General features: G+C 55.0%; 1 protein-coding gene across 3 annotated transcripts in view; it reads left to right on the top strand.

Annotated features, from left to right (window-relative positions):
- The window catches only part of NACC2 (NACC family member 2), a 78,533-nt gene that overhangs the window by 28,842 nt on the left and 24,599 nt on the right, over positions 1 to 25,092 (top strand). For 2 of the 3 annotated variants that reach the window (XM_053557668.1, XM_053557684.1), the window contains exon 2: positions 9,217 to 10,150. In XM_053557668.1, the coding sequence (XP_053413643.1) occupies positions 9,274 to 10,150 (877 nt within the window). In that variant the 5' untranslated portion in view covers positions 9,217 to 9,273. Of the gene's footprint in view, positions 1 to 7,655; positions 8,131 to 9,216; positions 10,151 to 25,092 lie in introns of those variants that run through there. The other variant, XM_053557677.1, reaches the window with a different exon arrangement.

Here is a 25,092-nt window from a genome sequence, read left to right as displayed (position 1 = left end):
GTCTGACCCTGAACAGCACCCCCATCCCCATGAGAACCCTGTGAAACAGCCCCGTGGTGTCTGGTCTGAGGCAGCCAGAGCTGTGAGCATCTACAACATCCTCTGGGGTGAGGCTTGGCCTTCCCGGGCTTCGGGCTGGATCAGGTGAGTCGAGGCAGGGTGGTGCCAGCCCTCTGGGACTGGAGAGGGAGAGGGCTGGGCTCTCAGTCTGGGCCTGCCTTCCGGAAAGAACCGCCTGCTGCAGCTGCTCGGCAGCCGAGTTCACAAGCCATAAAAGCTGGGTGTTTGTATTTATGGCTTTTATTTTCGTATCAGTAATTACCTTTTATTGCCCCAGCTTAAAGGCAGCCCCAGCCAGCTCCAAGCTTCCCATGGTCCCAGAGCCAAGTGCAGGATCCCCCCCCCCACCTTCTTTACACAATAAGATTCTTACATGTTCAAGAGCTTTGGGGAGATTTGGGTTTTGTGGTTAAGATTCTCACACTGGAGCATGAGGACAATTACGTGTAGCTTTTATTTGGCCCCCAGGATTCTTACTGCATTATCCGTATTTCCTTTAATTTGTGGGATTCCTAGTAAATGGGCTTAAAAATAGGTCTGGGCAGGCTGCCAGGGCAGATGTGGGCAGCAGGCATCTCTGCATCCCTATCTAATGGCAGGACAGGGCAACCGTGTGTCACTCTGGCCTGTGCCTCCTGGAGGTCCCCCAAAGGGGCCCCATGCACACCGAGGAGAGGATGGGACTCCCCTCTCCTGGTCAGGAAGTGGGGCTGCGGGTGTAGGGTTGGGCCTGAGGTGTGCTCTGGGCACCCAGGAAGGTGGGTGGCTGGGGGGTTGAGGTCTGTAGGAGGGGATTGTAGGCAGGGGACTCCCCAGAACTTGGAAGGAAGCCAAGCTGATTGAGGGGTGCCGAGGAGCTGGTCATCTGCTTGGAGGTCACACACGGACAGCACATTGTCAGGGGGCCCAGCAGTCCCCATGTGGCTGGCACCCTGTCAGTGACTGATCATTTTGTCCAAGCCATGTGCGGAGGAGACCTGTCCAGCGGTCCAGAGGCTGTCCTGGTGGCCAGCTGGGAAGGTCCAGCCTTCGGTTTGGTCAGGTGTGTTGCTAACTGTGGACGCTTTGCTGGAGAAGAGGCTTTTTTTTTTTTTTTAGACAGAGTTTCACCATGTCACCCTCTGTAGGGTGCTGTGGCATTTCAGCTCACAGCAACTTCAAACTCTTGGGCTTAAGCGATTCTCTTGCCTCAGCCTCCCAAGTAGCTGGGACTACAGGTGCCCACCACAACACTGGGCTATTTTTGTTGTTGTTGTCATTGTTTAGCAGACCCTGGTCAGGTTTGAACCTGTCAGCCACAGTGTATGTGGCCAGTGCCCTTCACCACTGAGCTACAGGCGCCAAGCTGAGACTTGTTTTTTATTGGATGTCTGCAGACTGTAGCAGACCCCACGGTTACCTCCTTGTCTCTGAGCCAGACGACAGTGCGGAAGGACTGGGCACAGCCGGGGTCCTGGCCGCCCTCCCTGAGCTTCCCTTCGGGTGTCCTCAGGGCCTGCTCCACACAGGCCTGGGCACATGTCTGGACACAGGGTGCTGCTCTGGCCCTTTGCTCAGTTCTGTTAGCCGCTGTGCTTCTGTGGCCTGGAGGCCCTTGACTATGGCCCTTAGGGTGTCCATCCACACTGAGGGGTGCCCCTTGGCCTGGGCCCCTGCCCCTGGGCCCACTAGGCAGTTTGGTGGCAAGAACCCCTGCAGCCCCAGCTAAAACTTTGGCCTCAGGGACTCTACAGTCTGTTATGATGCCAGCCTTGGGATTTGGGATTTGGTGCTGTGTTGGGCCTTGATGTGGATTCCAGATGGGGCCACGCCGACTGTATCCCCTGTATCCCTGTCCTGGGCCTTCCATTCTGCAGGTCTCCAGGCTGCCTCTCCCTGAGTACAGCAGGGCTGGACTGGGGCCAGAACCAAGAGCCCCCCCTCGGCTTCTCCTGTCTGATTGGGGGCAGCACAGTCCATTAGGGTGGAGGCAGCCCCCTCCCATGGCCCTTTGGTGACCTCTTGGTGGCCTGGCACTCTGCTCAGGATTTTTGCCCCGGAATCAGGCATTACCCCGGAAGGGCAGAGTAGGGGCTGTTCTAAATCAACACGGCTGTGTGAGTCACATCTTTCTGGAGAACTGTGGATGCCCAAGGCTCGGCCCAAATGGGATGTGCAGAGGGTTAACATGTGGATGTCCAGACCCAGGGAACCTTCAAGAGCCACCATGCCTGACTGTGGCTTCCACCTGAGACTCAGGACCCATACCTGTAGAGTGGGAAGCTGGCAAGCTCTGCTTGGGAGCCCCTCTGGGACCTGGCAGGAGGCGTGGTGGTGCCCTGCCCTACCATGGGCAAGGACATGGCCTGGGGCCCCCACCGTCCGGCTCCAGCCGAGGTAGCCTGGCCACTGGCACCAGCAGGTACCTTGCCAGGCCCACGAAGGTGGGGGCAGCTTGTGTGCTGGGGCCCGTCTCAGCGTAATTGGACCCCTCCCAACGCTGATTTAGGATTTCTGTGTGGGCCTGATTTACATTAGATTTTTAAGCGTAATTAGAAATGCAGGGAGCTTTGTGTCTTACCTCCCTCAACTATTTATGGCATGAGATGCAGATGAGCAGAGCTATGAATATTAACGAGGGGAGGCTGCTGCAGCTTTGGTGACCGATAGGCCGGTGCACACTGGACAACCCCAGCACCTTCCTCTGCCTGCCAGCTCCAGGAGTCTCCCCGCCTTCGGAGCCTCCTGCCCCCAGGTGGGGACGGTCAGGCCACAGGCTGCCCCGGGGCCTCCCTTGCCCATCCGGACACAGGGGCCAGCCAGGGAGCTGCCCCACCTGAGGGTTGGGGGTACAGGGGAGACCTGCTGTGGGCGTCTGAGCTATTGAGCTGCGCCTGAGGGATGCTCTCCTCACACCCATGTTATTTAAATTACAAACATGGGCGAGGGAGATTGTTGGCACCTTTCAGAACACTGCTTAATTCCTGGGAAACCTTCTAGAACCATTTTGTGGCTTATGGGAGCATTGCATACTGCTGGGCACAGCAAGAGGGGGTGCACACGGGGGCTGCCCCAGTCCCTGCCCCGTCCCCCCCTGTTCCTCAGATCACTGCTCCTTTTCTGAGTGACCACTCTGGCTTCTTTGTGCTGTGTTTTGTTTGGCTCTTGACCCTAGACCCCTAAGAAGGTCAAAATACTTTGAGAGTGAGGATTAGAGATGTATGTTGGCGGTTGGTGGTGAGTTGTGCCTCAGGTGACCAGAGCTGTCCAAAGGCACCACCTGCTTAGGTGGTTCCCACGGGGACAGGGCTCTGCTGGATTCCTCAGGTCTTCCTGGAGGCAGAGCTGCTGCCCTGTTGGGATGTCCTCCCACCTGCACCCCTCACTTTGGTGGCCCTGCCTGTGCCCTGGGGGTGTGTGTTTGTGTAATGTCTGGGTCCCATCTATAAGGTGGCCCAGGAGAAAGGACTGATACGCAGAACTTTGGACTTGCAGATGTTGGCTCATTTCCTTCCTCCATCTGAAAAAAAAAAGCTCCCAGCACACACTCCTTCATGCAGTTAAAACCGGCTTTTATGGCTGACACCCGTCCAGGCTTGTGGTCTGGGTGGAGGCTAGCAGGGGCTGGGCAAATGGAGCAGGCCTGGCCTGTGCTGGTGGTGCTGGCACAGCATGGCCCGTCCCCACACCTCCCTGGCAGGGCCACCCACCCACAACTGCGGGGACCCTGAAGCTGAGAGGCCTGTGCCCCTTAGCGGAGCAGCCAAGCACGAGGCCAAGGCATTTCTCATCCCTGCTACAGCATTCTGGGGGCCTTGGCTACCTCGGGTCTGTCCAGTGAGTGGCAGTCCAGGATTTCTGGCTTTTCCCACTGGATGAGTAAAGACCATCTGACTGCCCGGGAAGGGGGATGACCAGGTGCCCAGATGCAACTGCCTTCCAGCTCCAAGGCTTTGGCAAGGGCAGGAGGCTCAGCCTGACTGTGCCTCGGTTTCCTCATTTGTGGGGGCTGGGAAGCAAGCACGCAGCACCTGTAGGCCTGGGTGGTGTGGGGCTCCAGGAAGGGGCTCCTGGCCGCTGAGACCCTGCCCTGAGGAACCTGCTTCTGCCTGCCCGGCCCAGGTGGCTGGTGGTTCCATTAGCAGGCCAGCCCTGCTTTCCAGTGTCTTAAAAGTTTAATGCAAACCTGGGGGGCAGATAGGGGCCTCGCCCACCTCCCTGGGGGCCTAGGCACACCCTGAGCTGGGCAGCCTCCACCCTGTAGGGCAGGGCTATGTCCCCTTAAGGACGGGGTGAAAAGTAGACTGGAGAGGGAAGGCTGTTGCTCTGAGACAGCGCCCAGCTGTACTCCTGGTCCCCGAGTTGCTCTCTTGTGCCCCAGGCCTGCACCATCCTCTCGCTGCCCTGGGGGCCGGCACCTTGGATTGACCTTTCAGGAGCTGTGCTCCCTTGTTGCTGGGGTCTCCTCTTGGAGGGGGCGGGGCCGCGCTCAGCTGGCCTGGCAGTGAGACTGGGTGTGGGTCTGTGGGTGGAGCCCTGTTCTCCTTTCCCTGAAAAATGTCCCCATGTGCTGTCCCCCACCTGTCCTGTGTGGTTTAAGGCTGTGCATTTCCTGAGGTCCAGAACCTCTTATTAGATTGGTAAAATTAAATCCTGCAAAATAATTTAATTTAATTTATCTCACCTCCCTTTTCCGTGCTGGCAGTGACCCTGCAGAAATTAAACGCTGCATTTCCCAGCTCACTGTGGCCTAGCCTCAGGAACTGCCCCACCCGCGCGGGGGGGTTTCCGAGGACTCTGGACAGGACCCCCAGGCCATGGAGCTGTGACTGCGTCTGGGTTCTGGGAAAGGGGCCCCTCCTTGAAGTAGGACAGCTGCCCTGGCCCAGCGACTCCCTCAGAGTACAACCGGACCCAACTTGGGAACCGTGTCCGCCCACCAGTCTTGCTTGGGGACCATGCTCAGGTCGTGGCAGTCCTTTCCGCCCCGCCCCACCTGTGTGTTCATTCGAAGGCTCCTCTCTTCACCCACCTGCTGGTCCAGCAGGACATCTGAACTGGCCACAACTCCAGGGCAGGTGGGGTCTGGCATTTGGCCCCCCCCAGGGAGGCCCTCGGGTGGGTGTGTCTCTGTAGGGTGGGGCCGCCCCCAGGGAGGCCCTCGGGAGGCTGCAGGGACTAGACTTGGGCTTTCAGTCACCCACAGAGGTTTTCCGAAGTGGGTTCCATTTAGAGGGCATTGTAAGGGAGCAGTTCCTCACTGCAGCAGCTTCGAGGACAGCAGGTAACAGTCTGGGAGCTCTGGCCTCCTGCCTGGCTCCTCAGAACCCTCCCAGAGCAGGTGGGTGTATAATACCTCACTGTGGGGAACCAGGGCCAGGTGTTGGTTTGGGAAGCAAGGAAATGGGGAAACTGAGTCATGGAAAGGCGATGTGGCAGGGCTAGCGCCAGTGTGCAGGGCAGGGTGAGAAGGCACTTGTTCCCTCCCCTCTTAGCTGACAGCCCTGCCTGCAGCCATGGGGCCTCTGAGGCCCTCAGGCCTGCCCTGGCTGTGGCCTGGCGGTCAGCCCTTAGTTCTGCTCTTGGGGCCCTGGGTGCGCAAGCCAGGTCTGTATTTTATTCTTTCGTCTAAAGTTCAGCTTTGTTCTTGAGGCTTCGAAGAAAGCAACCTAAAACCGGCTCCTGTCTGGCTTTTGGCGGGCTGGGCGGGGGCGGCAGGCTCACAGCACAGGTGGCCTGAGGACAAGGCAGCAAAAGCACCAGTTATCCTTGATCCCTGGGGACCATGATGGCCCTGTCACCTTCCAGGGGAATAATGATCCCTTCTCTGAGCCACCGATCTGAGGCCCTGAGGTATAGGCATCGGCTGAGAGGGCTGGGAGCTGACGGAGATGCCCACCTGGACACCCCATGGAGAGTTGCCCTCCTGCCAGGTCACAGGAGGAACAGACATCACCAGCCTCCATGTGCCCGGCTTGGCCTGTAAGCATCACAGATGTCACCTCATTCTGCCCTGAAGACCATCTGAGTGTAGCTGTGACCCTGATTTTCAGATCGGCCTGCAAGGCTGCAGTGTCATTATGGAAGGTGGCTGGTGACCACAGGACCTGGGATGTCAATCCAGCCACGGGCCAGCCCTCCTGCTGTAGGGAGGGAGAGGCTTCCAGAGCCTGCGCTTGCTATCCCTTGCTCCCTGTGTCATACCTGGCGCTGGCCTGCCCAGCCCCTGGGCAGCTGGGACACTCTGGGGCCTGTGCACCGTGTACAACAGCTGGCCTCTGCCTGCCCTGGCCAGGCTGAGCCACACTTCTCACGGCCCAAGAAGGGACCATTATTCCCCTGTCTGGTTCAGGTGACCCCACCTCCCCCGAATGAGGTAGTTTGCCTATGTCCTGTGTCACTGGGCACCACAGCCCTCTTGTGTGGCCCTCATTCACCCTTCCCAGGGTTCACCTACTTGCTCACCAGGTGCTGGATAGACCTGGTGCTGCCCTTCCTGAGCTCACAAGGGGCTCCTAGCAGACTTCCTAGAGGTGGTAGCGCCTAGGCATGGACCTGAGGATGGACAGACAGAGCTGAGCCTTGGGTCTCCCTAGCTCTTCAGCACAGCTGAGCTTGGGCCATTACTGTCATCAAAAAACACCAGGCAGGCTCAAAGCCTCTCTGGAGGGGCCGTGCCTGCGGCTTCTCCACTCCTGGTTTCCTCTGTCAGTTCCCTGGCTGTTGGTCTGTCTGGTCTTTAGAAGCTGAGCCTGCAGTGTGTAAATAGGGAGGTGCCAGGTGGCTGGGAGGGGATGCTGGGGTGAGTGGCAGGGTGGTGTCACCTTTTGTCCCACTAGCTGCAGCTCTGTGGCAGCTTCTCAGGCCGGAGAGAGAAAACCTGCCAGCTCCCATCTTTGGGGTAGATAGGCTCTTTCTGGGGTCACAGTTGGTGTCAGGTGGGGAAACGAAGGCTGGGCAGTCCAGTGGGTGGTTTCCCCAAGGACCCATGCAATTCAGCAGCATACAGTGAGCTCGCCCTCTGGAGTAGGCCTGGGGCTGGCCGCCAACCCTGGACACCTGCCCCCTCCAAGAGAATGGCTCAGTAAAGGTCAGGTGCTGTGGACCCCTTGGGCGGGTAGCACAGCCAGATTCCAGCTGAGCAGATGGGCTGTGGGACTGTGCCCACGGCCGAGAGTGTGTCTGGAGGAGTGGGCACCTTCTCTGCCATCTCTGCTGGGACCGCTCAGGACTTGGGGGGGCTGGGGCTCGTTCTTCCTGGCTCCTAGTTGCCCAGCCACAAAGTTGCTCTTTTCTTTAAGTGCCAGGCTGGGGCAGCTGCTCTGGGACCCCCAGGAAGGGCAGCCGCGTGGTGACCTGGAGTGTTGGCCCCTCTTCCTGCCTCCCTTCCAGAGCCCCCTGGCCATGCTCCCCCCATCTGCCCCAGCCCCTGCCCTTCCCCCCTCCAGCCCCTCACCCACAGCCCTGCCTGCGGGAGGAGTTAAGCTCCCTGCCAGCCCTGCAGACTGTTTGGAATAGTTTAAATGCTTTGACACTGGGGCTGTCCTGGAAGGCCAGGAGGCAGTTTGCTGGGTAATTCATATGCAAAACTGCACCATAAATTTCCAGGCTGTCTCAGTTGCCGTGGCACCGCCAAGCATTTCTCCGCGTACAGTACAGTGTTTCTGCCATCTTTGTTTGCATTGCAGTGAGTCATCAAAAGTCTGTCTTGTACCAACACCCGGAGCCGCGCATTCCTCTGGCACCGAAGCTCCACTGTTTTTAAAGCCGGGGTTGGGAGCTGGCATTTACTTCGGCTCCCAAATCAAAGGCGGCTATTCATTCCCGGGAGCTGCCTGAATGTTCGTCTGCATCCGGCCGCTTCATTGAGATGCGGTGCGCTGCCCGGGAGAGCCGGGCTGGGTGCAGCTGAGCTGCGGCGGCCCGCGCCCTGCTCTGCCCTCCTCCTCCTCCTCCTCCCCCCTCCTCCCCGGCTCCTCGCGCCCTCCCCACCCTAGGGCTCCCGCTCCATTTGCTGCATTCCCGGAGCAGCTGGGCAGGCAGGCGGGCGGGCGTGCGGGCAGTGTCGGGCTGCCGGCCGCCGCCGCGAAGGTAGGTGTCCTGGCCGGCTGGGGCCCGTGGCCGGCCGGCAACTTCTCCGCAGCGGGCCGCGGGCCTCCCTTCGCGGCGCCCACCTGCCCAACTCCTGGCGCAGGGTGGCTCCGCCCTCCTCCCAGCGCCCGGCGCCTCTGCGGCCGCCGCACTTTCCTCCCGCGGGACACAGCAGCCCTTTGTGCGGCCCTGCGGAGTTGGCGGCGCCTTCTCTGGCACCCCCGCTCCCTGCGCAGAGCAGGGCACGGATAAACAGCGCGGCCGCCCTGCCTCCCCCGCCGGGGCGCTGCGGCTGAGGGCTGGGACCCCTTGAGTCACCTGGGCTGGGACCGAGCCAGGAGGCATCAGCCAAGTCGCGAGCAGGGCTGAGAGAGGGGCGCCCGCCAGTGGGGCCGAGACCGGCTCCCAACTCCTGCTCCGGGGCAGCGCCCGAGGCTGGAGCCTCTGGGACCGGGGTCGGGGTCTCGGCCGGGAGGACTCAGGAGACGGAGGGGGCGCGCCGCGTGGTCTCCCTGCGCCGAGGAGGCGGAGTTCTCCCAGCTCCGGCTCACTTCCCGATGCCACCCCCCTTCCCCACCTGCGGACGGCTTCTGGTATCCCCAAGGCCGCCTGCTGTCAGGAAACAGGGAGAACTAACACCAAGCTGCAGGTCTGGAAGGAAGCCCCGCTCGGGGCCCTCCTGGGGTGCAGTGCTGCTGGGCTCCTCTGCATCTGCAAACTTTTCCTGTCCAGTTGCTGCCCCTCTGCACTTGGTCCGTTCTGCCCGGCTTCAGGCCTCTGTCCCTTGCCTGTGCTGAGAGGGACTGTCTGAAGCCCCTCCTGGGAGGTTTCCAAGAGCAGCCCACTGTGGACTAGGGGGCGCGCTGACCCGGGGGCAGCCGGGCCTGTGCTGCTAGCCCTTTGAGCCGGCTTGTCCTGCAGCTGGGGTCCCCACTGTGAGACCTGGACCCTTCTCTGGGTTTTTCTGGCTGAGAGGGGCTGGAGAGGGTGCAGGGGAGGGTGCGTCTCTCGCAGTCCCTTCAGGGAAGGGGCATGGGGACCATCAGCCCAATGGGAACTGACCCTGTGTCCCCACTCCCTCCGCAGATGTGCCCCGCTCGGGCTGCCCCGCGCTGAGAGTCTGAGGCCCCCACAGCACCCGCCATGTCTCAGACGCTGCACATCGAGATTCCCAACTTCGGGAACACTGTGCTCGGCTGCCTTAACGAGCAGCGGCTGCTGGGCCTCTACTGTGATGTGTCCATCGTGGTCAAGGGCCAGGCCTTCAAGGCCCACCGGGCTGTCCTGGCCGCCAGCAGCCTATACTTCCGTGACCTGTTCAGCAGCAACAGCAAGAGCGCCTTTGAGCTGCCCGGCTCTGTGCCGCCCGCCTGCTTCCAGCAGATCCTGTCCTTCTGCTACACAGGCAGGCTGACCATGACGGCCAGCGAGCAGCTCGTGGTCATGTACACAGCCGGCTTCCTACAGATCCAGCACATCATCGAGCGTGGCACCGACCTCATGTTCAAGGTGAGCTCGCCCCACTGCGACTCACAGACCGCCGTGATCGAGGATGCCAGCTCTGCCCCCCAGAGCCCCTGCAACCAGCTGCAGCCCACCGCTGCCGCCCCCTATGCGGCGTCCCCCTCCGTGCCCCTCCCACTGCTGGCCCGTGTGAAGCATGAAGCCGTGGAGCTGCCGCCGGCTGCTGGCCTGGGCCTGGCCCCCAAGCGCCCGCTGGAGACGGGTCCTCGGGACGGTGTGGCCACGGGGGCTGCGGTGGCGGCGGGCGTGGCCCCTCTCAAACTGCCTCGTGTCTCCTACTATGGGGTGCCCGGCCTGGCCACCCTCATCCCTGGCATGCAGCAGGCTCCCTTCCCCCAGGGGGAGCGGGCCAGTCCAGGGGCCAGCAGCCTGCCTGCCACCGACAGCCCCACCTCGTACCACAACGAGGAGGACGAGGAGGACGATGAGGCATACGACACCATGGTGGAGGAGCAATACGGCCAGGTGTACATCAAGGCCTCAGGCAGCTACGCAGGTAACAGTCTGGGCCCTTGCGCTCCTGCGGCTCCTGCCGTCTACCGTGAGAACCGGTGGGAAGCGGGGTGTGCTGGGGCCACAGGGTGAGTCCCCACCCAGCCTAGAGGGGATGGCGGAGCTCAGACTTGATCCAGGATGGGCTGAGAGGCTGTGACAGAGTTGCCAGAAACCACAGCCCAGGTGAAGGCAGCTGTCTTCCCAGGTGGACGAGAAATCAAGGGCTTCAGTGGCCCCCAGACCTGCCGAGGGCTCAAGGCCTCTGTTTCCCTGTCTGTGAAGTTCCTGTCATTGCACACACCCCAGAGAGCCCACCTCCTTGCCCTCAAGTTTCTACCTGCCCTCTGACTCTGAGGCTTGAGATTGTTGAAGCCAGTGTCAGGGGCAGGCCAGGGAGGGCTGGCTATGCCTAGCAGTGCTCCCAAGGTCTTTTTTAAAAGGGAGGCTGCTTCCCCTTTTGCCTTGATTGGAGATGCCAGCTACCGTAGACTGGCACGCACTCTGTGGAGAGTCTTCAGGACTGACTGGACAGGGCGTCCTACAGTTAGGCCCAAGATAGGGCGTCCCCCGCAACTCAGCCATGTGCCTGGGCCTGCTGCCTGTGCTGGTTTGCATGCGGTCCGGAGCACAGTGGCCTGGAGCTGGGCTCTGTGCCAGCAGTGGGCGGGCGGCCCCAGGACACTGTGAGGACTCTTTGCCCCACCCCCCATGTCCTTGAGCCCAAGCAGGACACTCCCTGCCCCTCTTCTGCCTCTCCTGGTCTGGTCAGTGCCTGTGGGGGCAGAGGTAGCCAGGGACACTGGGCCCTCAGGACAGCCAGGTCCTTCTGTAGCAGCAGTGGCTGCAGACTGGACAGAGGGATCTTGGCCTCTGCTTTGGCCAACCTGGGAGCTACTCCTGCCCTCCACCAAGTGATCTGGGGCCCCCCTTTCCCTATAACTCCTCACCTGACTTAGCGTTCATTGCCGTGTTTACACGAATACCACAGACCCCAAGTTCACAGACCTCCAGATCTTGATGGCTTTGGCTTTGGTTTTGGTAGCAGGTAGAACTTGCTTTTCTTGAGACCGAGAAATTTGCCAGCTGCTGAATTGGCCCTTCCGGAGGGCAGAGCGCACCCCGGATGTGGACACTCTTGCCCTGGCGCAGGCCTTGGGGACCCTGCCCAGTGCACACTCCCCTCACCTTGCTGACTGCCACCCCCAGGGAGGTTGGGGAGGCTCCCAGGACCCACCCAGGGACCACGAGCCTTCCAGTCCTAGAGCAGACCCCTGGCAGGCTGGCCACCACCTTCAGTCCCTCAGGACGCTGTACCACAGAGCAGGGAACAGATTCTGGTCTCTAAATGTCTGTCCAGGGTTCTCCCTGAAGAAACCCCGCCGGTCCATTGTGACCTTGGGCCCCGCATGTCTGGAACAATGACAAAAAGGGCACTGGGCTCCCAAGGGACTGTTGGGGGCACTGACATCGCATCACTGGTCTTACACACCTGCTCCTTGGTGCTGGGTCAACCGGAGCCCTCACCTCACACATAGGGTCAGCCCACCCATCATGACAGGTTCTCAGGAACCCGTGGGACAGTGGCTGTGAAAAGGTCTGCAGGGTGGCAGTTACCTGCAGGGTGCGCTTGGGAGGCCCTCACACCACCTCCCCTGGTACCCAGATGAAGTGCAGGGTGCTACTGGGGGACATGCAAGGCTGTGTTCCCTCAGGGACTCGTTTGTGCCTTGGGTGACATGACGGTGTCCCCTGCCTCTGTAGCAGAGTGTCAGTGAAGAGACAGCCTAGTGGACAGGGAGGCCGGTGGGGCTGGCCCTGCATCCAGCCAGCCTGCTGTACAGTTTGGCTCTGGATGCTACAGTCAGGGTTTTCTTGCCGTGGTTTTTGTCTTCGACAAGCCCATAAGTGGGGCAGGGAAAGGGGGTGTGTGATTTCTTGGTTAAAATCTAGGTTATTGTCCATGACGTAGCCAGCATCACTGCGTGCACTGGGCAGCAGTGAGCAGGGAGGGGGGCCTGTCCCTGACACAGAGCTGCCCCTGGGGTGCTGACTCCCCAACCCCAGGGTCCCTTTGTGCACTAGGGCCTGGGTTTTTCTGGGGAGCGTCCTAACACTCACCCAAGAAGCCAGCCAGCCTGCTGCTCCTTGCTGGGGGGACAGTGCAGGGGTCAGGCAGTGTGGCTGTCTTTGAACTAGTAGAATACAGAGTATTCTGAGGTGCCTCCCACGATGAGCCCCTTCTCTCTGGTCTCAGTTTCCCCATATGTCAAGTGACAGGCTGGCCTGAGTGATCTTCGGAACACTTGGGGCCAGTGCCCATCACATGCAGTGATGTGTGAGCCGTTTTTTACCCTCTGCCTCATTAAGAGCAGCCTATCCTGTAGGGTTAGGCTCTTGTCATTGAAATTAAAACCCTACAGATAAAGTGAACTGCCTGGGACCCTGGCAGCCCCTGCTGTGCTTCTGGCTTCAGCCCTCTTCCTCCCCTCTGGATCTCCCTATGGTCCCCATCAGGTGTGGCTGCCTTTGGTTTCCTAGTCTTGTCGGGGGACATGCAGGTTGCGACTGCAGGGCACCCACTCCAGGATGCACCGGTTCCCAGTCTGGGGACGTGCAGGTTGTGACTGCAGGGCACCCACTCCACGGTCCACCTGTTCTCAGTCGGGGGACGTGCAGGTTGTGACTGCAGGGCACCCACCCCGGGATGCACCTGTTCTCAGTCGGGGGATGTGCAGGTGTGACTACAGGGCACCCACCCCACAGTGCACCTGTTCCCAGTCGGGGGATGTGCAGGTGTGACTGCAGGGCTCCCACCCAGAATGCACCTGTTCCCAGTCGGGGGATGTGCAGGTTGTGACTGCAGGGCACCCACCCCAGGATGCACCTGTTCCCAGTCGTGGATTGTGCAGGTGTGACTGCAGGGCTCCACCCCAGGATGCACCTGTTCTCAGTCGGGGATTGAGCAGGTGTGACTGCAGGGCTCCCACCCCAGGATGCACCTGTTCTCAGTCGGGGGATGTGCAGGTTGTGACTGCAGGGCACCCACCCCAGGATGCACCTGTTCTCAGTCGGGGGATGTGCAGGTTGTGACTACAGGCACCCACCCCACAGTGCACCTGTTCCCAGTCGGGGGATGTGCAGGTGTGACTGCAGGGCACCCACCCCAGGATGTACCTGTTCTCAGTCAGGGGATATGCAGGTTGTGACTGCAGGGCTCCCACCCCAGAATGCACCTGTTCCCAGTCAGGGGATGTGCAGGTGTGACTACAGGGCACCCACCCCAAGATGCACCTGTTCTCAGCCGGGGGACATGCACGTTGTGACTGCAGGGCTCCCACCCCACTGTGCACCTGTTCCCAGTCAGGGGATGTGCAGGTGTGACTGCAGGGCTCCCACCCCAGGATGCACCTGTTCTCAGTTGGGGGACGTGCTGCAGGGCTCCCACCCCACAGTGCACCTGTTCCCAGTAGGGGGACATGTAGGTGTGACTGCAGGGCACCCACCCCAGGATGCACCTGTTCTCAGTCAGGGAACATGCAGGTGTGACTGCAGGACTCCCACCCAGGATGCACCTGTTCTCAAGTTCTCATTGGGTGGGCGCCAGCCTGGGGTACTCTCTGCTGCCCATTATGTTGCTGCCACTCACACAGGGCTCCTGGTGTGACCCTGCTGTCTCTTCCTGGGATGGGCAAGGTGACTTGCTCCTGGCCCTGTGGCCGTGCAAACGGGCCACCCTGGGACAAAAGGAGGTGAGGGAGTGCACCCGGGGCCTGAGAGGACGCATCTGTCCCTGGACGTGAGGGTGCTCAGTGTGGTTCTTCTGTGGCCAACGGTGAGATCTACCAGGGAGTGAGCCACATGCATGTCAGCACATCGCATCCCAAGCATGAGATGGTGAACCCTCTGGGCCCACCCTGACGTGGACACGTGTCGGGGCTCTCACCTGGAGCCTGATACAGCCAAGGATGTGACACTGCCGTGTCCTGAGCAGCACCCCTGCCCCTCCACAGCCCCCTCCTTCCCCTAGAGGGCATGTCCAGGTTCCCTCTGGGGACTCATGCCCGGGAGGGGCAACTTCTGTGTGTCCCCTGACCCTGGGAGATGGGGGCTACTCTAGTCCAGGCACCCGGTCTGGATGATGCCCCTGGGGCTGGGTGGGAGCTGTCCAGGGGTTTGCTCCTGTGGTCTGCACCTGTTCATGTGTTCCTTGGACACATCTGCATCCAAAGACGGGCATAGCCCCTTATCTCACCACTGGGCAGGGGGTGTGGGGGAGGCACATGGCCCAGGGCTTGAAGAACCTCCTGTGTCAGCTCAGGCCTGAGCCCGGCTGCCCTATTGGTCTCAGCAGTGATGACTCAGGCGGGCAGATGTTTAATTGCAGCTGGCAGATGTTGCTCTCTGAGGCTGTCAGAGACAGCACTGTGGTGTTCACACCAGCCATGTGCTCCACCTTAACCCTTTCCTTGGAGGGACAAGTCTGGTCCTGTGAGCTGGTGGCCCTGTGCATCCTCACTACCCTCCTCTTTGGGGGCTGCCCAGCTCCCCAGGGTCTGCCCCTGCTACCCTCCACCTGCTCCCTGGGGCAGGGGAGTAGAGCCTTGCCACTGAGTGAGGGCAGCCTGAACTTGGAGGAAACTTAGAGAAAGTTGGGACCACTGAGGGCCCTTGGGAGGCTACCATGTGGCCTCAGCCCTGATGTCCACACACCTGGATGCTAGGTAGATGCTAACAAGGAAGGGGGGTCCTGGGTCTGTCCTCCGGCCCCTGAGGGTCATGGCTGAGGCCTGCTTGGGCTGGCCCATTCCCCAGGTGAGCACCCAGGCACGGGTGACCGTTCCAGCTCCGGACTACCTATAGCAGCATAGCAGCTGGGCTCCTGGCCAGGGTGGTCTTTCTTGCAGATGCCCAATCCCCATAGCTCAGTGTCATCTAGAATGTTCTCCCACCTGGTCCAGGAACAGGAATGCCTGTGGACGTCACTCCTACCAGCAGCTCAACTTCCATCGTGGCTCTCGCTCTGGGCTTCCCAGAGAAGGGCCAGACTCTGGGTAGCTGTGTCTGTAATATTGGCCCCCATGCCCCCCTTTTCCCCAGCTACCTCTGACCTGGGTGGGGCATGTCCATACTGGAAGGGACCAGCCGCTCTTGGTGGGGTCCTGGGATCAGAGGATGACCCAAGAGGAAGCCCCAAGCAGAACTGAGGGGACTGGTTGCAGAGAGGGCCAGGGGTTCCCTCTGTGCAAAGTGCGCAGTGCCCTGGACGCCCCTTTCTGTGGTCCTCAGCTCTGCTTGAGCAGGCACAGGGCAGAGTACTGTGCAGACCCTGCCAACCCTCAAGCCCTGAACACCAGAGCTGTCTCCTCACACCAGTTTTGTTGAGATTTACATGCTGCAAAATGCACCCGTTTGAGTCTCAAGGCGCCATCGCCACCCTGAGTGCTGCTCAGGCCCTCTGGGGGAAATCCCCACTCACCCTGGCCCGGGCTTGGTGATGTGCTTTCTGCTGACACTCTGGGTGATAGAGGCACGTCCACACTGGCATCTGTGGTGCTGCAGGGATCAGCTGCATTCTCATCCCCCTCTTTTTTTTTGCTTATTAAAGTATTTATAAATAATAAAGTGCTTGGAATTCAAGTGTACAGGTCAGTGTGTTTAGTACGCAGTCAAGTGCCACTGTCACAGGGAAAGGTGTGCGGCAGTTCACTCCTGAAACACGTCCCTGGGCCCTCCCCGCCTGCCTGGCCCCGTGCCGCTATCCTTTGGCTGCTTGTAGCAGCTCTGTAAAGGGAGGGCAGGGCCAGCAGACGCTGTTTTCACTTCCCGGTGTCCTCTGTGGCTGTTCGCACTGAGGCTTCGCTGCCTTCTGTGGTGTGGGTGTGTGTGGCCACGAAAGGTGTCTGGGCTGCCTCCAGGTGGGCTATTACCAGTCCTGCTGGTCAAATGGAGCCTGTGTGGTTAACGTTCACCTGCCACCCAGCCTCTGGGCACTGAGTAAGGCCACCTCCACCAGCAGGCGGCAGAGTCCCAGGCGCTCTGTGCCCTTGGGATGGGGCGTCGTCCCCTTCTCTGCCTGGTGGTCACTGACGGTGAGCCTGTTTCACACGTTGAACGTCCATGCCCTGTAACTTTTACTACAGGTAATTTCTTTAAACCTTTTGCCCATTTAAAAAAAAATGTGGGTTGGGTGGCGCCTGTGGCTCAGTGAGTAGGGCCCTGGCCCCATATACCCAGGGTGGCAGGTTCAAACCCAGCCCCGGCCAAACTGCAACAAAAAATAGCCGGGCATTGTGGCGGGCACTTGTAGTCCCAGCTACTCGGGAGACTGAGGCAAGAGAATCACCTAAGCCCAAGAGCTGGAGGTTGCTGTGAGCTGTGATGCTACAGCACTCTACCCAGGGCAACAAAGTTAAACTGTCTCAAAAAAATAAAATGAAATTAAAATTTAAAAAATATGGATTTTAAGGGTTACTTACATCATTTGCAAGCGAGTATTCTTTGTCAGATGTATGTTAAGTACTGCAGCAGCCCTCTCCTCTTGTGGCCTACCTTTTTATTATCTTAATGATATCTCTCAAAGATCAGAAGTTTTAAAGTTTGGTGAAGACCAATTTATTAATATTTTATTTTATAGCTAGTGCTGCTTATGGCCTGTTCAAGAAATCTTTGCCCACCTAAATTCAGAGATTTCCTTTTAAATATGTGTGTCCTGACAGAGGTTTTGTAATTTTTGCTCTTACATTTTGGCCGATGGTTTGTTTTGCATGCGTTTCTGTGGAAGGCATCAGGCAAGGGGACAGGTTCGCTTTTCCCACATGGACATACAGTTGTCCCAACACCACGTCCCCCCTGAATCACCTTCACACCTTTGACAAGAATCGATCAACCACGTATGTGCAGGTCTATTTCTGGACTCCGTGCATTGATCCGTGTGCTGTCTGGGTCGCCGTGGCTGTGAGTGGTCTGGAAGTCAGTGCCGCCAGCCCTCCAGCAACCTTTCTCCAGCTCACACTTGCTTTACCTTCCTAGTCCTTGGCTGTGTGTTGGTTTCTGACGAAAAGGTTGCTAAAGTGTTGGTTGGAATTACATCAAATCTTTAGAGAAGAACTGACTTCTTCACAGTCCTGAGTCTTGTAATCCAAGAATGTGGTGTTTCTCTCAACTATGACTTCCAAGTTTTAGTAGGTGGCTGTTAATCACATCTCTCCTGACTTCATTGAGAGACAGTTCACACGCTATACCACTCTCTTGTATGAAGTAGATCATTCAGCGGTTTTTAGTATATTCAGAGCTGTGCCACCATCACCACCATCTATAGCATTTTTGTCACCACCCCCCAAAAAGAAACCCTGTGTCAGTTGGCAGTTATCTGTCCCCTCAGCCCTTGGCATCACTGGTCTCCTTTCTCAGAATGTCTGTTCTGAGCACTTCAGATAAATGGAATCATACAAGATAGAGTCTTTTGTGACCAGATTCTTTCAGTTGGCATCAAGGGTCATCTCTGTTGAAGAATATGTCAATACTTCATTTCTTTTTCTTGCTGAACAAAAAAAATTTTTTTTTTTTGAGACAGAGCCTCAAGCTGTCACCCTGGGTAGAGTGCTGTAGCGTCACAGCTCACAGCAACCTCCAACTCCTGGGCTTAAGCAATTCTCTTGCCTCAGCCTCCCAAGTAGCTGGGACTACAGGCGCCCACCACAATACCCGGCTATTTTTTGGTTGCAGCCGTCGTTGTTTGGCAGGCCCGGGCTGGATTCGAACCCGTCAGCTCAGGTGTATGTGGCTTGTGCTTTAGCCGCTTGAGCCACAGGCACCGAGCCTTTTTGAATTCTTTATTAAGACATAACTGTGCACATTAATGCATTTATGGGATACAATGTGCTGATTGATGTACAGTGTGGAATGCTTATGTCTAACTGATTAACATAACCATCTCCTCACTTATTTGTTGTGGTAAGACATTCATACTCCATTCTTACTAGATTTGAAATGTTATCATTGCATTATGCACTTTAGGTTAGGTCCCCCCAAATGTCCTCCGTCCTCCCAGCCTCCCCCCTCCCTTCCCTTCTCCTTCCTCTTCCTTCCTTTCTGGACTATAGTTATGTTTTACCATTCCTATGAATGTGTAGGTAATCCATTATATACTGATTTCATAGTAGTACTGAACACATTGGATACTTTTTTTCCCCATTCTTGAGATACTTTACTAAGAAGAGTATGTTCCAGCTCCATCCAGGTAAACATGAAAGATGTGAAGTCTCCATCTGTTTTTATGGCTGCATAAGGAAAATTCTATTGTGTGGACATACTGCATCATTTTAGTCACTCATTAGTTGACAGACATTTGGGGAGTTTCTGCTCTTTGCCTACCTTGGATAACATGGCCACGGACATCGGTGCACACGCTTTGGCAGACACGTGTGAGCGTACTATGCACACATACCTAGGGCTGGAATTGCTGGCGTTGTTTTTTTCACATACATTTTCTTTCTCACTTTGTTTAATTTACTGCTTTTGTGAATTACAATTTCATTTTCCAATTGTCATTAGTACCTTGCTGCGCTTAGCAGTTAGGTCTAGTAGCTTTCTGCGAATCCCTTGGAATTCTCTACATAAACCATGTTGTTTATGAACGAAGACAGGTTTGCTGCTTTCTTTTCTGTCTGAATGCATTTTATCTCTGCATCCCCGCTCTGGGCTGAATGGAAATGTTGAAAGCAGACAGACTCTGTGGCATGTTCTCCATCACAGGAGGAGACCGCTCTGTCCTTCATCCAGTGTGATGTCAGCTGTGGGTTTTGCACAGATGCCCTTTATTAGCTTGTGGAAGTTTCCATCTATTCAAGTAATTACGTGGGCTTTCTCCTTAATTTTATCAGCCTGGTCTGTTCCATCAGCCATAGTCCAGGTGTTGAACCACCCTTGCATTCCTGGGTAGGCCTTACTCGGCATATGGTTTCAGTGTTTATATTTTGCTAGATTTTGTTTGCTGATATTTTCTCGAGGAATTTTGCATCTCTGTAGGTTATTGATCTGAACTTTTCCTATAATGTCCTGGTCTGGTTTGAGTATCAGGGTGATGCTGGCCTTGTGTTCCCTTTGGTCCTGAGAGTTTGTGCAAGTTCTATGTTGTTTCTTAAATGTTTGATAGAATTATTTTACCAATGAAGCCACTTGGGCCTGGAGTATGTTGCTGTTGTTAATTATGGGAAGATTTTTAATCATGAATTTACTGTAATTACCGGTATTCTTACCAATTACAATTGACTTTAATTACGAATGTTATTGTAGACACAGAACTGTTCCGATTTTTGCTTTCATATGGTTCTAGTGGGGATAATTTGTGTCTCTGCTGGCACTTACCCGTCCCTGCAGTCTACGATATGATGTGACCACCCGGTTGTGTGTGGCATTTGCATGGTTTGGACTCTTCCCGTCCTTCCGCTTTTGCCCCACCTGTGTCTGCAGGTGCGTGTCTTAGACCTGGTGTATGTTTAGGATTGGCATTTTTGCACAGTCTGACAATCTGCCTTTTATGTGGAGCCTCTGGACCAGGTACATTTGATGTGATTTTCTGTGGTGTCAGGCATTAGTCCACCATCTCCTGTTTGTTTGCTCTTTTTCTCTTTTGCACAATATGGAACATTTTCTAGCATCCCTTTTCAATTCTTGCTCCTTCCCTGCTGCTGTGTAGCAGTTGCTGAAGGGCCCGGTGTATGTCTGCCCATCTCAGCCTCCCCAGTCAGGGCAGGCTCCTCAAACACTGCGTCTTCCTGCTCCTCCCCAGGCCCTTGCACTGATGTTCTTGTGTGTTTTACTTCTTCGTGTGCTATGAGCCTTATGCTACATTAGAATTTTCACCGTGAACAGTTGAGTCACTTAAAATTGACCTAGAGTAAAATGTATTCGTCCAGGTATGGTTTTCTGAGCGTAAACAAATGCAGGTAGTCCTGTAATCAGACCGCTGATCAAGACACAGGGCAGCTTCCTCTCTCCGGACTTGCCCTGCCCTGCAGGTCGTTTCCTGTCCCTTCCCGACTCTGGTGACTGCTCATCTGTTTTCTGCCATGTGGGTGGATCGCACACGGCCTGTGGCCTTTGGAATCAGAGCACATTTGGGATCCGTCCATATCGCGTGTGTTGGCTTGTTGTTCTTTTTTATTGCTGAGCAAGTAGTATTCCTTTGTAGGGCCACACCACAGTTTGTGAATTCACCAAAGGACATTAGTTTTGACTTGGCGCCCGTAGCTCAGCAGTTACAGCGCCGGCCACATACACTGAGGCGGGTGGGTTTGAACCGGGCCTGGGCCTGCTAAACAACAGTGACAATAGCAACAAAAAATAGCCGGGTGTTGTGGCGGGCACCTGTAGTCCCAGCTACTTGGGAGGCTGAGGCAAGAGAATGGCGTAAGCCCAAGAGTTTGAAGTTGCTGAGAGCTGTGATGCCACAGCACTCTACTGAGGGTGACAATGAGACTGTCTCCAAAAAAGGAACATTAGTTTTCAGTAATCATGAATTAAGCGGCTATAAACATCTGCATACATGTTTGTACACGCTTAAGCTTTTACTTCTGTTGGGTAAATTAACCTCGGAGTAGGATTGCAGGTCACGCAGTAAGAGTGTGTCCAACTTTATAGAAATCGGCCAAAGGTTTTTCTCAAGTAATTCTGTCATTTTATTTTATTTATTTATTTATTTATTTATTTTTTGGTGGTTTTTGGCCGGGGCTGGGTTTGAACCCGCCACCTCCGGCATACGGGACCAGCGCCCTACTCCTTGAGTCACAGGCACTGCCTTATTTTATTTATTTATTTTTATTTATTTATTTATTTTTTCAGTTTTTTGCCAGAGCCAGGTTTGAACCCGCCACCTCCGATATATGGGACCGGCGCCCTACTCCTTTGAGCCACAGGCGCCTCCCTTAATTCTGTCATTTTATATTGCAGCCAGCAATGTCTGTGTTCTTGTGATTCTTGGGGTTTTTCTTGAAGCATTCCAGTGGCCTAAAGTGGAACTTCATTTGATTTCAGTTCCAGTCTCTCTGGTATCTAATGATGTTGAACATCTTTCACGCCTTCACTTGCCATCACTCTGCCTGCTTATTTACGGCTTTGGGTTTAATATGTAGGTCCATTTTGAGTTAGTTTTTGTATAAGCTGTGTCTTAGCCTGTTTGTGGCTATAACAAAATACCTGAGACTCGGTAATGTGTAAAGAAAAGAGGTTTAGGGTGGCCCCTGTGGCTCAAAGGAGTAGGGCGCCGGCCCCATATGCCGGAGGTGGCGGGTTCAAACCCAACCCCAGCTAAAAACTGCAAAAGAAAGAAAGAAAAGAGGTTTATGTAGCCCATGGTTATGTGGTCTGGGAGGTTCAAGGAGCAGGGCGTAGCATCTGCTCACCTGCTGCTGAGGACTTGCGGGCTGTCCATGGACACGTGCAGAGAGGCAGAACCTGAGGGGCGTCCTGGCTTTGTAACACCCCACGCTCAAGGACGTATTCCCCAGAGAATTAATCCATGCTTTTTCCCCAGAGAGCAGGAAAGGCACGGGCTGATAATGAGAGGTCCACCCCACCACCCAGCACCGCCCAGCACAGCCACATCAGGGATCAAATTTCAACCTGATTTTGGTGAGGAAAACTCAAACTATACTAAGGTGGAACATATGGCTTGAGTTTTTTTGTGTGGATGTCCAATTTAACTTTCGTTTAAAGAAATTTTTAAAATAAAATACAAAAATGCATGTTTACGTACCCACATACTCACCTTGTACGGCACTTCCTGCTTCCCACAGTTTGGAATCTCTATCTGGTGTCACTTCCCTTCTACCTGAGAATTTCCTTTATCACTTCTTACGGTTCTGCTGTTATTCTAGTGATGAATTCTGAAAAATTGTAAAATGTCTTCATGTCACCTTTTTAAAAACTGCCTTACAGATGAGGAGAGTGGGTCACACCTATAATCTCAGCATTCTAGGAGGCCTAGGCGGGAGGATTGCTGGAGCTCAGTTCAAGACTATTCTGAGCTTGCCAGGTGAGGTGGCTCACGCCTGTAATTCTAGCACTCTGGGAGACCAGGCGGGTGGATTGCCTGAGCTCAGGAGTTCAAGACCAGCCTGAGCCAGAGCAAGACTCCATCTCTAAAAACTAGTCGGGCGTTGTGGCGGCTGCCTGTAGTCCCAGCTACTCAGGAGGCTAAGGCAGGAGGCTCGCTTGAGCCCAAGAGTTTGAGGTTGCTGTGAGCCGTGATGCTACGGCACTCTACCCAAGGTGACAGAGTGAGACTCTGTCTCAATAAATAAATAAGTAAATAGAACCCAAATATGGGATTTTTAAAGCATTCTTTCTTTTTTTTTTTTGTAGAGACAGAGTCTCACTGTACCACCCTCGGTAGAGTGCCGTGGCATCACACGGCTCACAGCAACTTCTAACTCTTGGGCTTACGCAATTGATTCTCTTGCCTCAGCCTCCCAAGCAGCTGGGACTACAGGCGCCCGCCACAATGCCCGGCTACATTCTTTCTTTTTTAAATCATAGCTGTGTATATTAATGCAATCATGGGGTACAATGTGCTTGTTTTATATACTATTTGAAATGTTTTCATCAAACTGGTTAACATAGCCTTCACGGTATTTTCTTACCGTGTTAAGACATTTATATTCTACACCTAGTAAATTTCACATGTATCCTTGTAAGATGCATTGGTCCCACCAATTACCCTCCCTCCACCTATCCTCCCCCCTCCCCTCCCTCCCTCTTCCCTTTCCCCTTCTTCTTGGGCTATAATTGGGTTATAGCTTTCATAAGAAAGCTATAAATTGGTTTCATACTAAGACTGAGTACATTTGATACTTTTCTTCCATTCTTGAGATACTTTGCTAAGAATATGTTCCAGCTCCATCCATGTAAACATGTAAAGCATTATTTCTTTAAATATTTTCGTGGGCCACACCCCCCCCCCCCACCGAGTCCAATGAAATATTGTTTGTGTTGCTGAGGCTCTGTTTATTAATTGTTTAGCTGCCTTTTTCTCTGTAGGCTTTAGATTGAATCATTTCTTCACATTCACAGTTTTCTTTTTTGCAGCTCCTTTTGTGCTTTCTCCGTATTTCCCTCTCCCCTCACTGCGCTCCTGGTCTGATTTGGGATGCTTGCTCACATGTACGTAGCCAGTTTAAAGCCTTTGTCAGCTGTTGCCATCATTTATTTTGTCATTCCTTGGTTTGTTTCTATGGACTGGTTTTTCCCTGGCTCACCTTGTGGTTCTTCATGTGTCTGCTAATTTTTTAATGGATATGGACACTGCGCATATTACACTGTGGAGCCGTTTGCTGTCTTGAGTCCCCTGTACTGGTGTTAAGTTGAACTGCAGTAGCCTCCCTGCTGGGCACCTTTTCATAGGTTTACACATTCTCCTTGGAGAATAGCCACTAAAGTGGTCTGTCCACTGTATTGTATGTGACTTTTCTTTCCTTTTCTTGTAACTTTACATGTGCTCTGTGCTATGACTTGGCATTGTCAGGTATACTGTAAATGCCTCTTCCAGAGCAACTTTTCTTTTCTTTCTTTCTTTTTTTTTTTTTGAGACAGAGCCTCACTTTGTCACCCTGGGTAGAGTCCCCTGGTGTCATAGTTCACAGCAACCTCAAACTCTTGGGCTCAAGCAATCCTCTTGCTTCAGCCTCCCGAATAGCCAGGACTACACAATGCCCGGCTGTCTTTTTTACAAAATTTTAGTAGGAACACCTCTTGCTCAGGCTGGTCTCAAACTCCTGAGCTCACGAGATCCACCTACCTTGGCCTCCCAAAGTGCAGGGATTACAGGTGTGAGCCACCATAATGGTGCCCAGCCCCATTTTCTCAATATTATTTTGATGTAGTGAAGTTTATGAATTTTTTTTATCAGTAGCAGTTTATATATCCTATTTAAAGAAATTCTTCCCCACCTCAGGATTATTACAAGGCTCTCCTATAGGTTTATTAGAAATATAAAACTCCTTTTGTTTTGAAATGACTTTAAACTTGCAGAAAAGTTATGAGATAAGTACAAAGGTCCCTGCACACCCTTCCCGACCATCACTGACAGGGGAGAATGTCCTGTGGTCCTGCCGTTGTTCTTTTTCTCTTCGCACGTGCACATTTCCCTGAACCATTCCACAGCGAGTCGCAGATCCTGAGCGTCTCTCACAAACAAGGACATTCTCTTTCACAGTCAGCACAGCAGTGTTTGAAATGCGGGACATTTTATGTCAACACACCATCACTGTGACTCTACAGTCTGTATTTACCCTTCCCTGTTGTCTCAACATCGCATTTTATGGCTGTGTTTTTTTCCGTGATCCAGTGCAGTCCGGAGTCACACATTCTGTTCTGTCCTTTTCAGCCTCCGTCTGCTAGAATCTCAGCCTGTATCGCCTACCACGCCAGCATCGCGAAATGCAGGTTCAAGTTCAGTTACTCTGTGGACCAGCCCTGTGTCTGTTTTGTCGGGCTCCACTTCATGACTGGTCCAGGTCTGTTGGCTGCGACCCCCCACGCACGGTGCTGTGTCCTTCCCGGCACTGCCTGGTTGGCTTGTCTTGCGGAGGTCGCACCTGACAGTTTGGTTGAAGGGTCTCTGCCAGGTGAAGTTGCCATTTTCACCTCGTGACGGGAGGCTATGCAAACACCTTGTGCGTCAACCTTTCACCCTTCAGTTTACTGTTCACGGTGATTCTTGTCTGAATCACTTACTACTCTGAGGGTTGCAAGTAAGCTTATTTCTTTTTTTTGGCCGGGGCTGGGTTTGAACCCGCCACCTTCGGCATATGGGACCGGCGCTCTACCCCTTTGAGCCACAGGCGCCGCCCGCAAGTAAGCTTATTTCTAACCCTGTAACTCCTACATTTATTAGTAGCAGTCTTCTGTGGGAAGAAGACTGTGCCTCTGCTTCTGTGCCTCCCC

Source organism: Nycticebus coucang, chromosome 2 (genome assembly GCF_027406575.1).
Source record: "Nycticebus coucang isolate mNycCou1 chromosome 2, mNycCou1.pri, whole genome shotgun sequence".
Lineage (NCBI taxonomy): Eukaryota > Metazoa > Chordata > Mammalia > Primates > Lorisidae > Nycticebus > Nycticebus coucang.
This window is presented reverse-complemented; position numbering and strand designations above follow the sequence as displayed.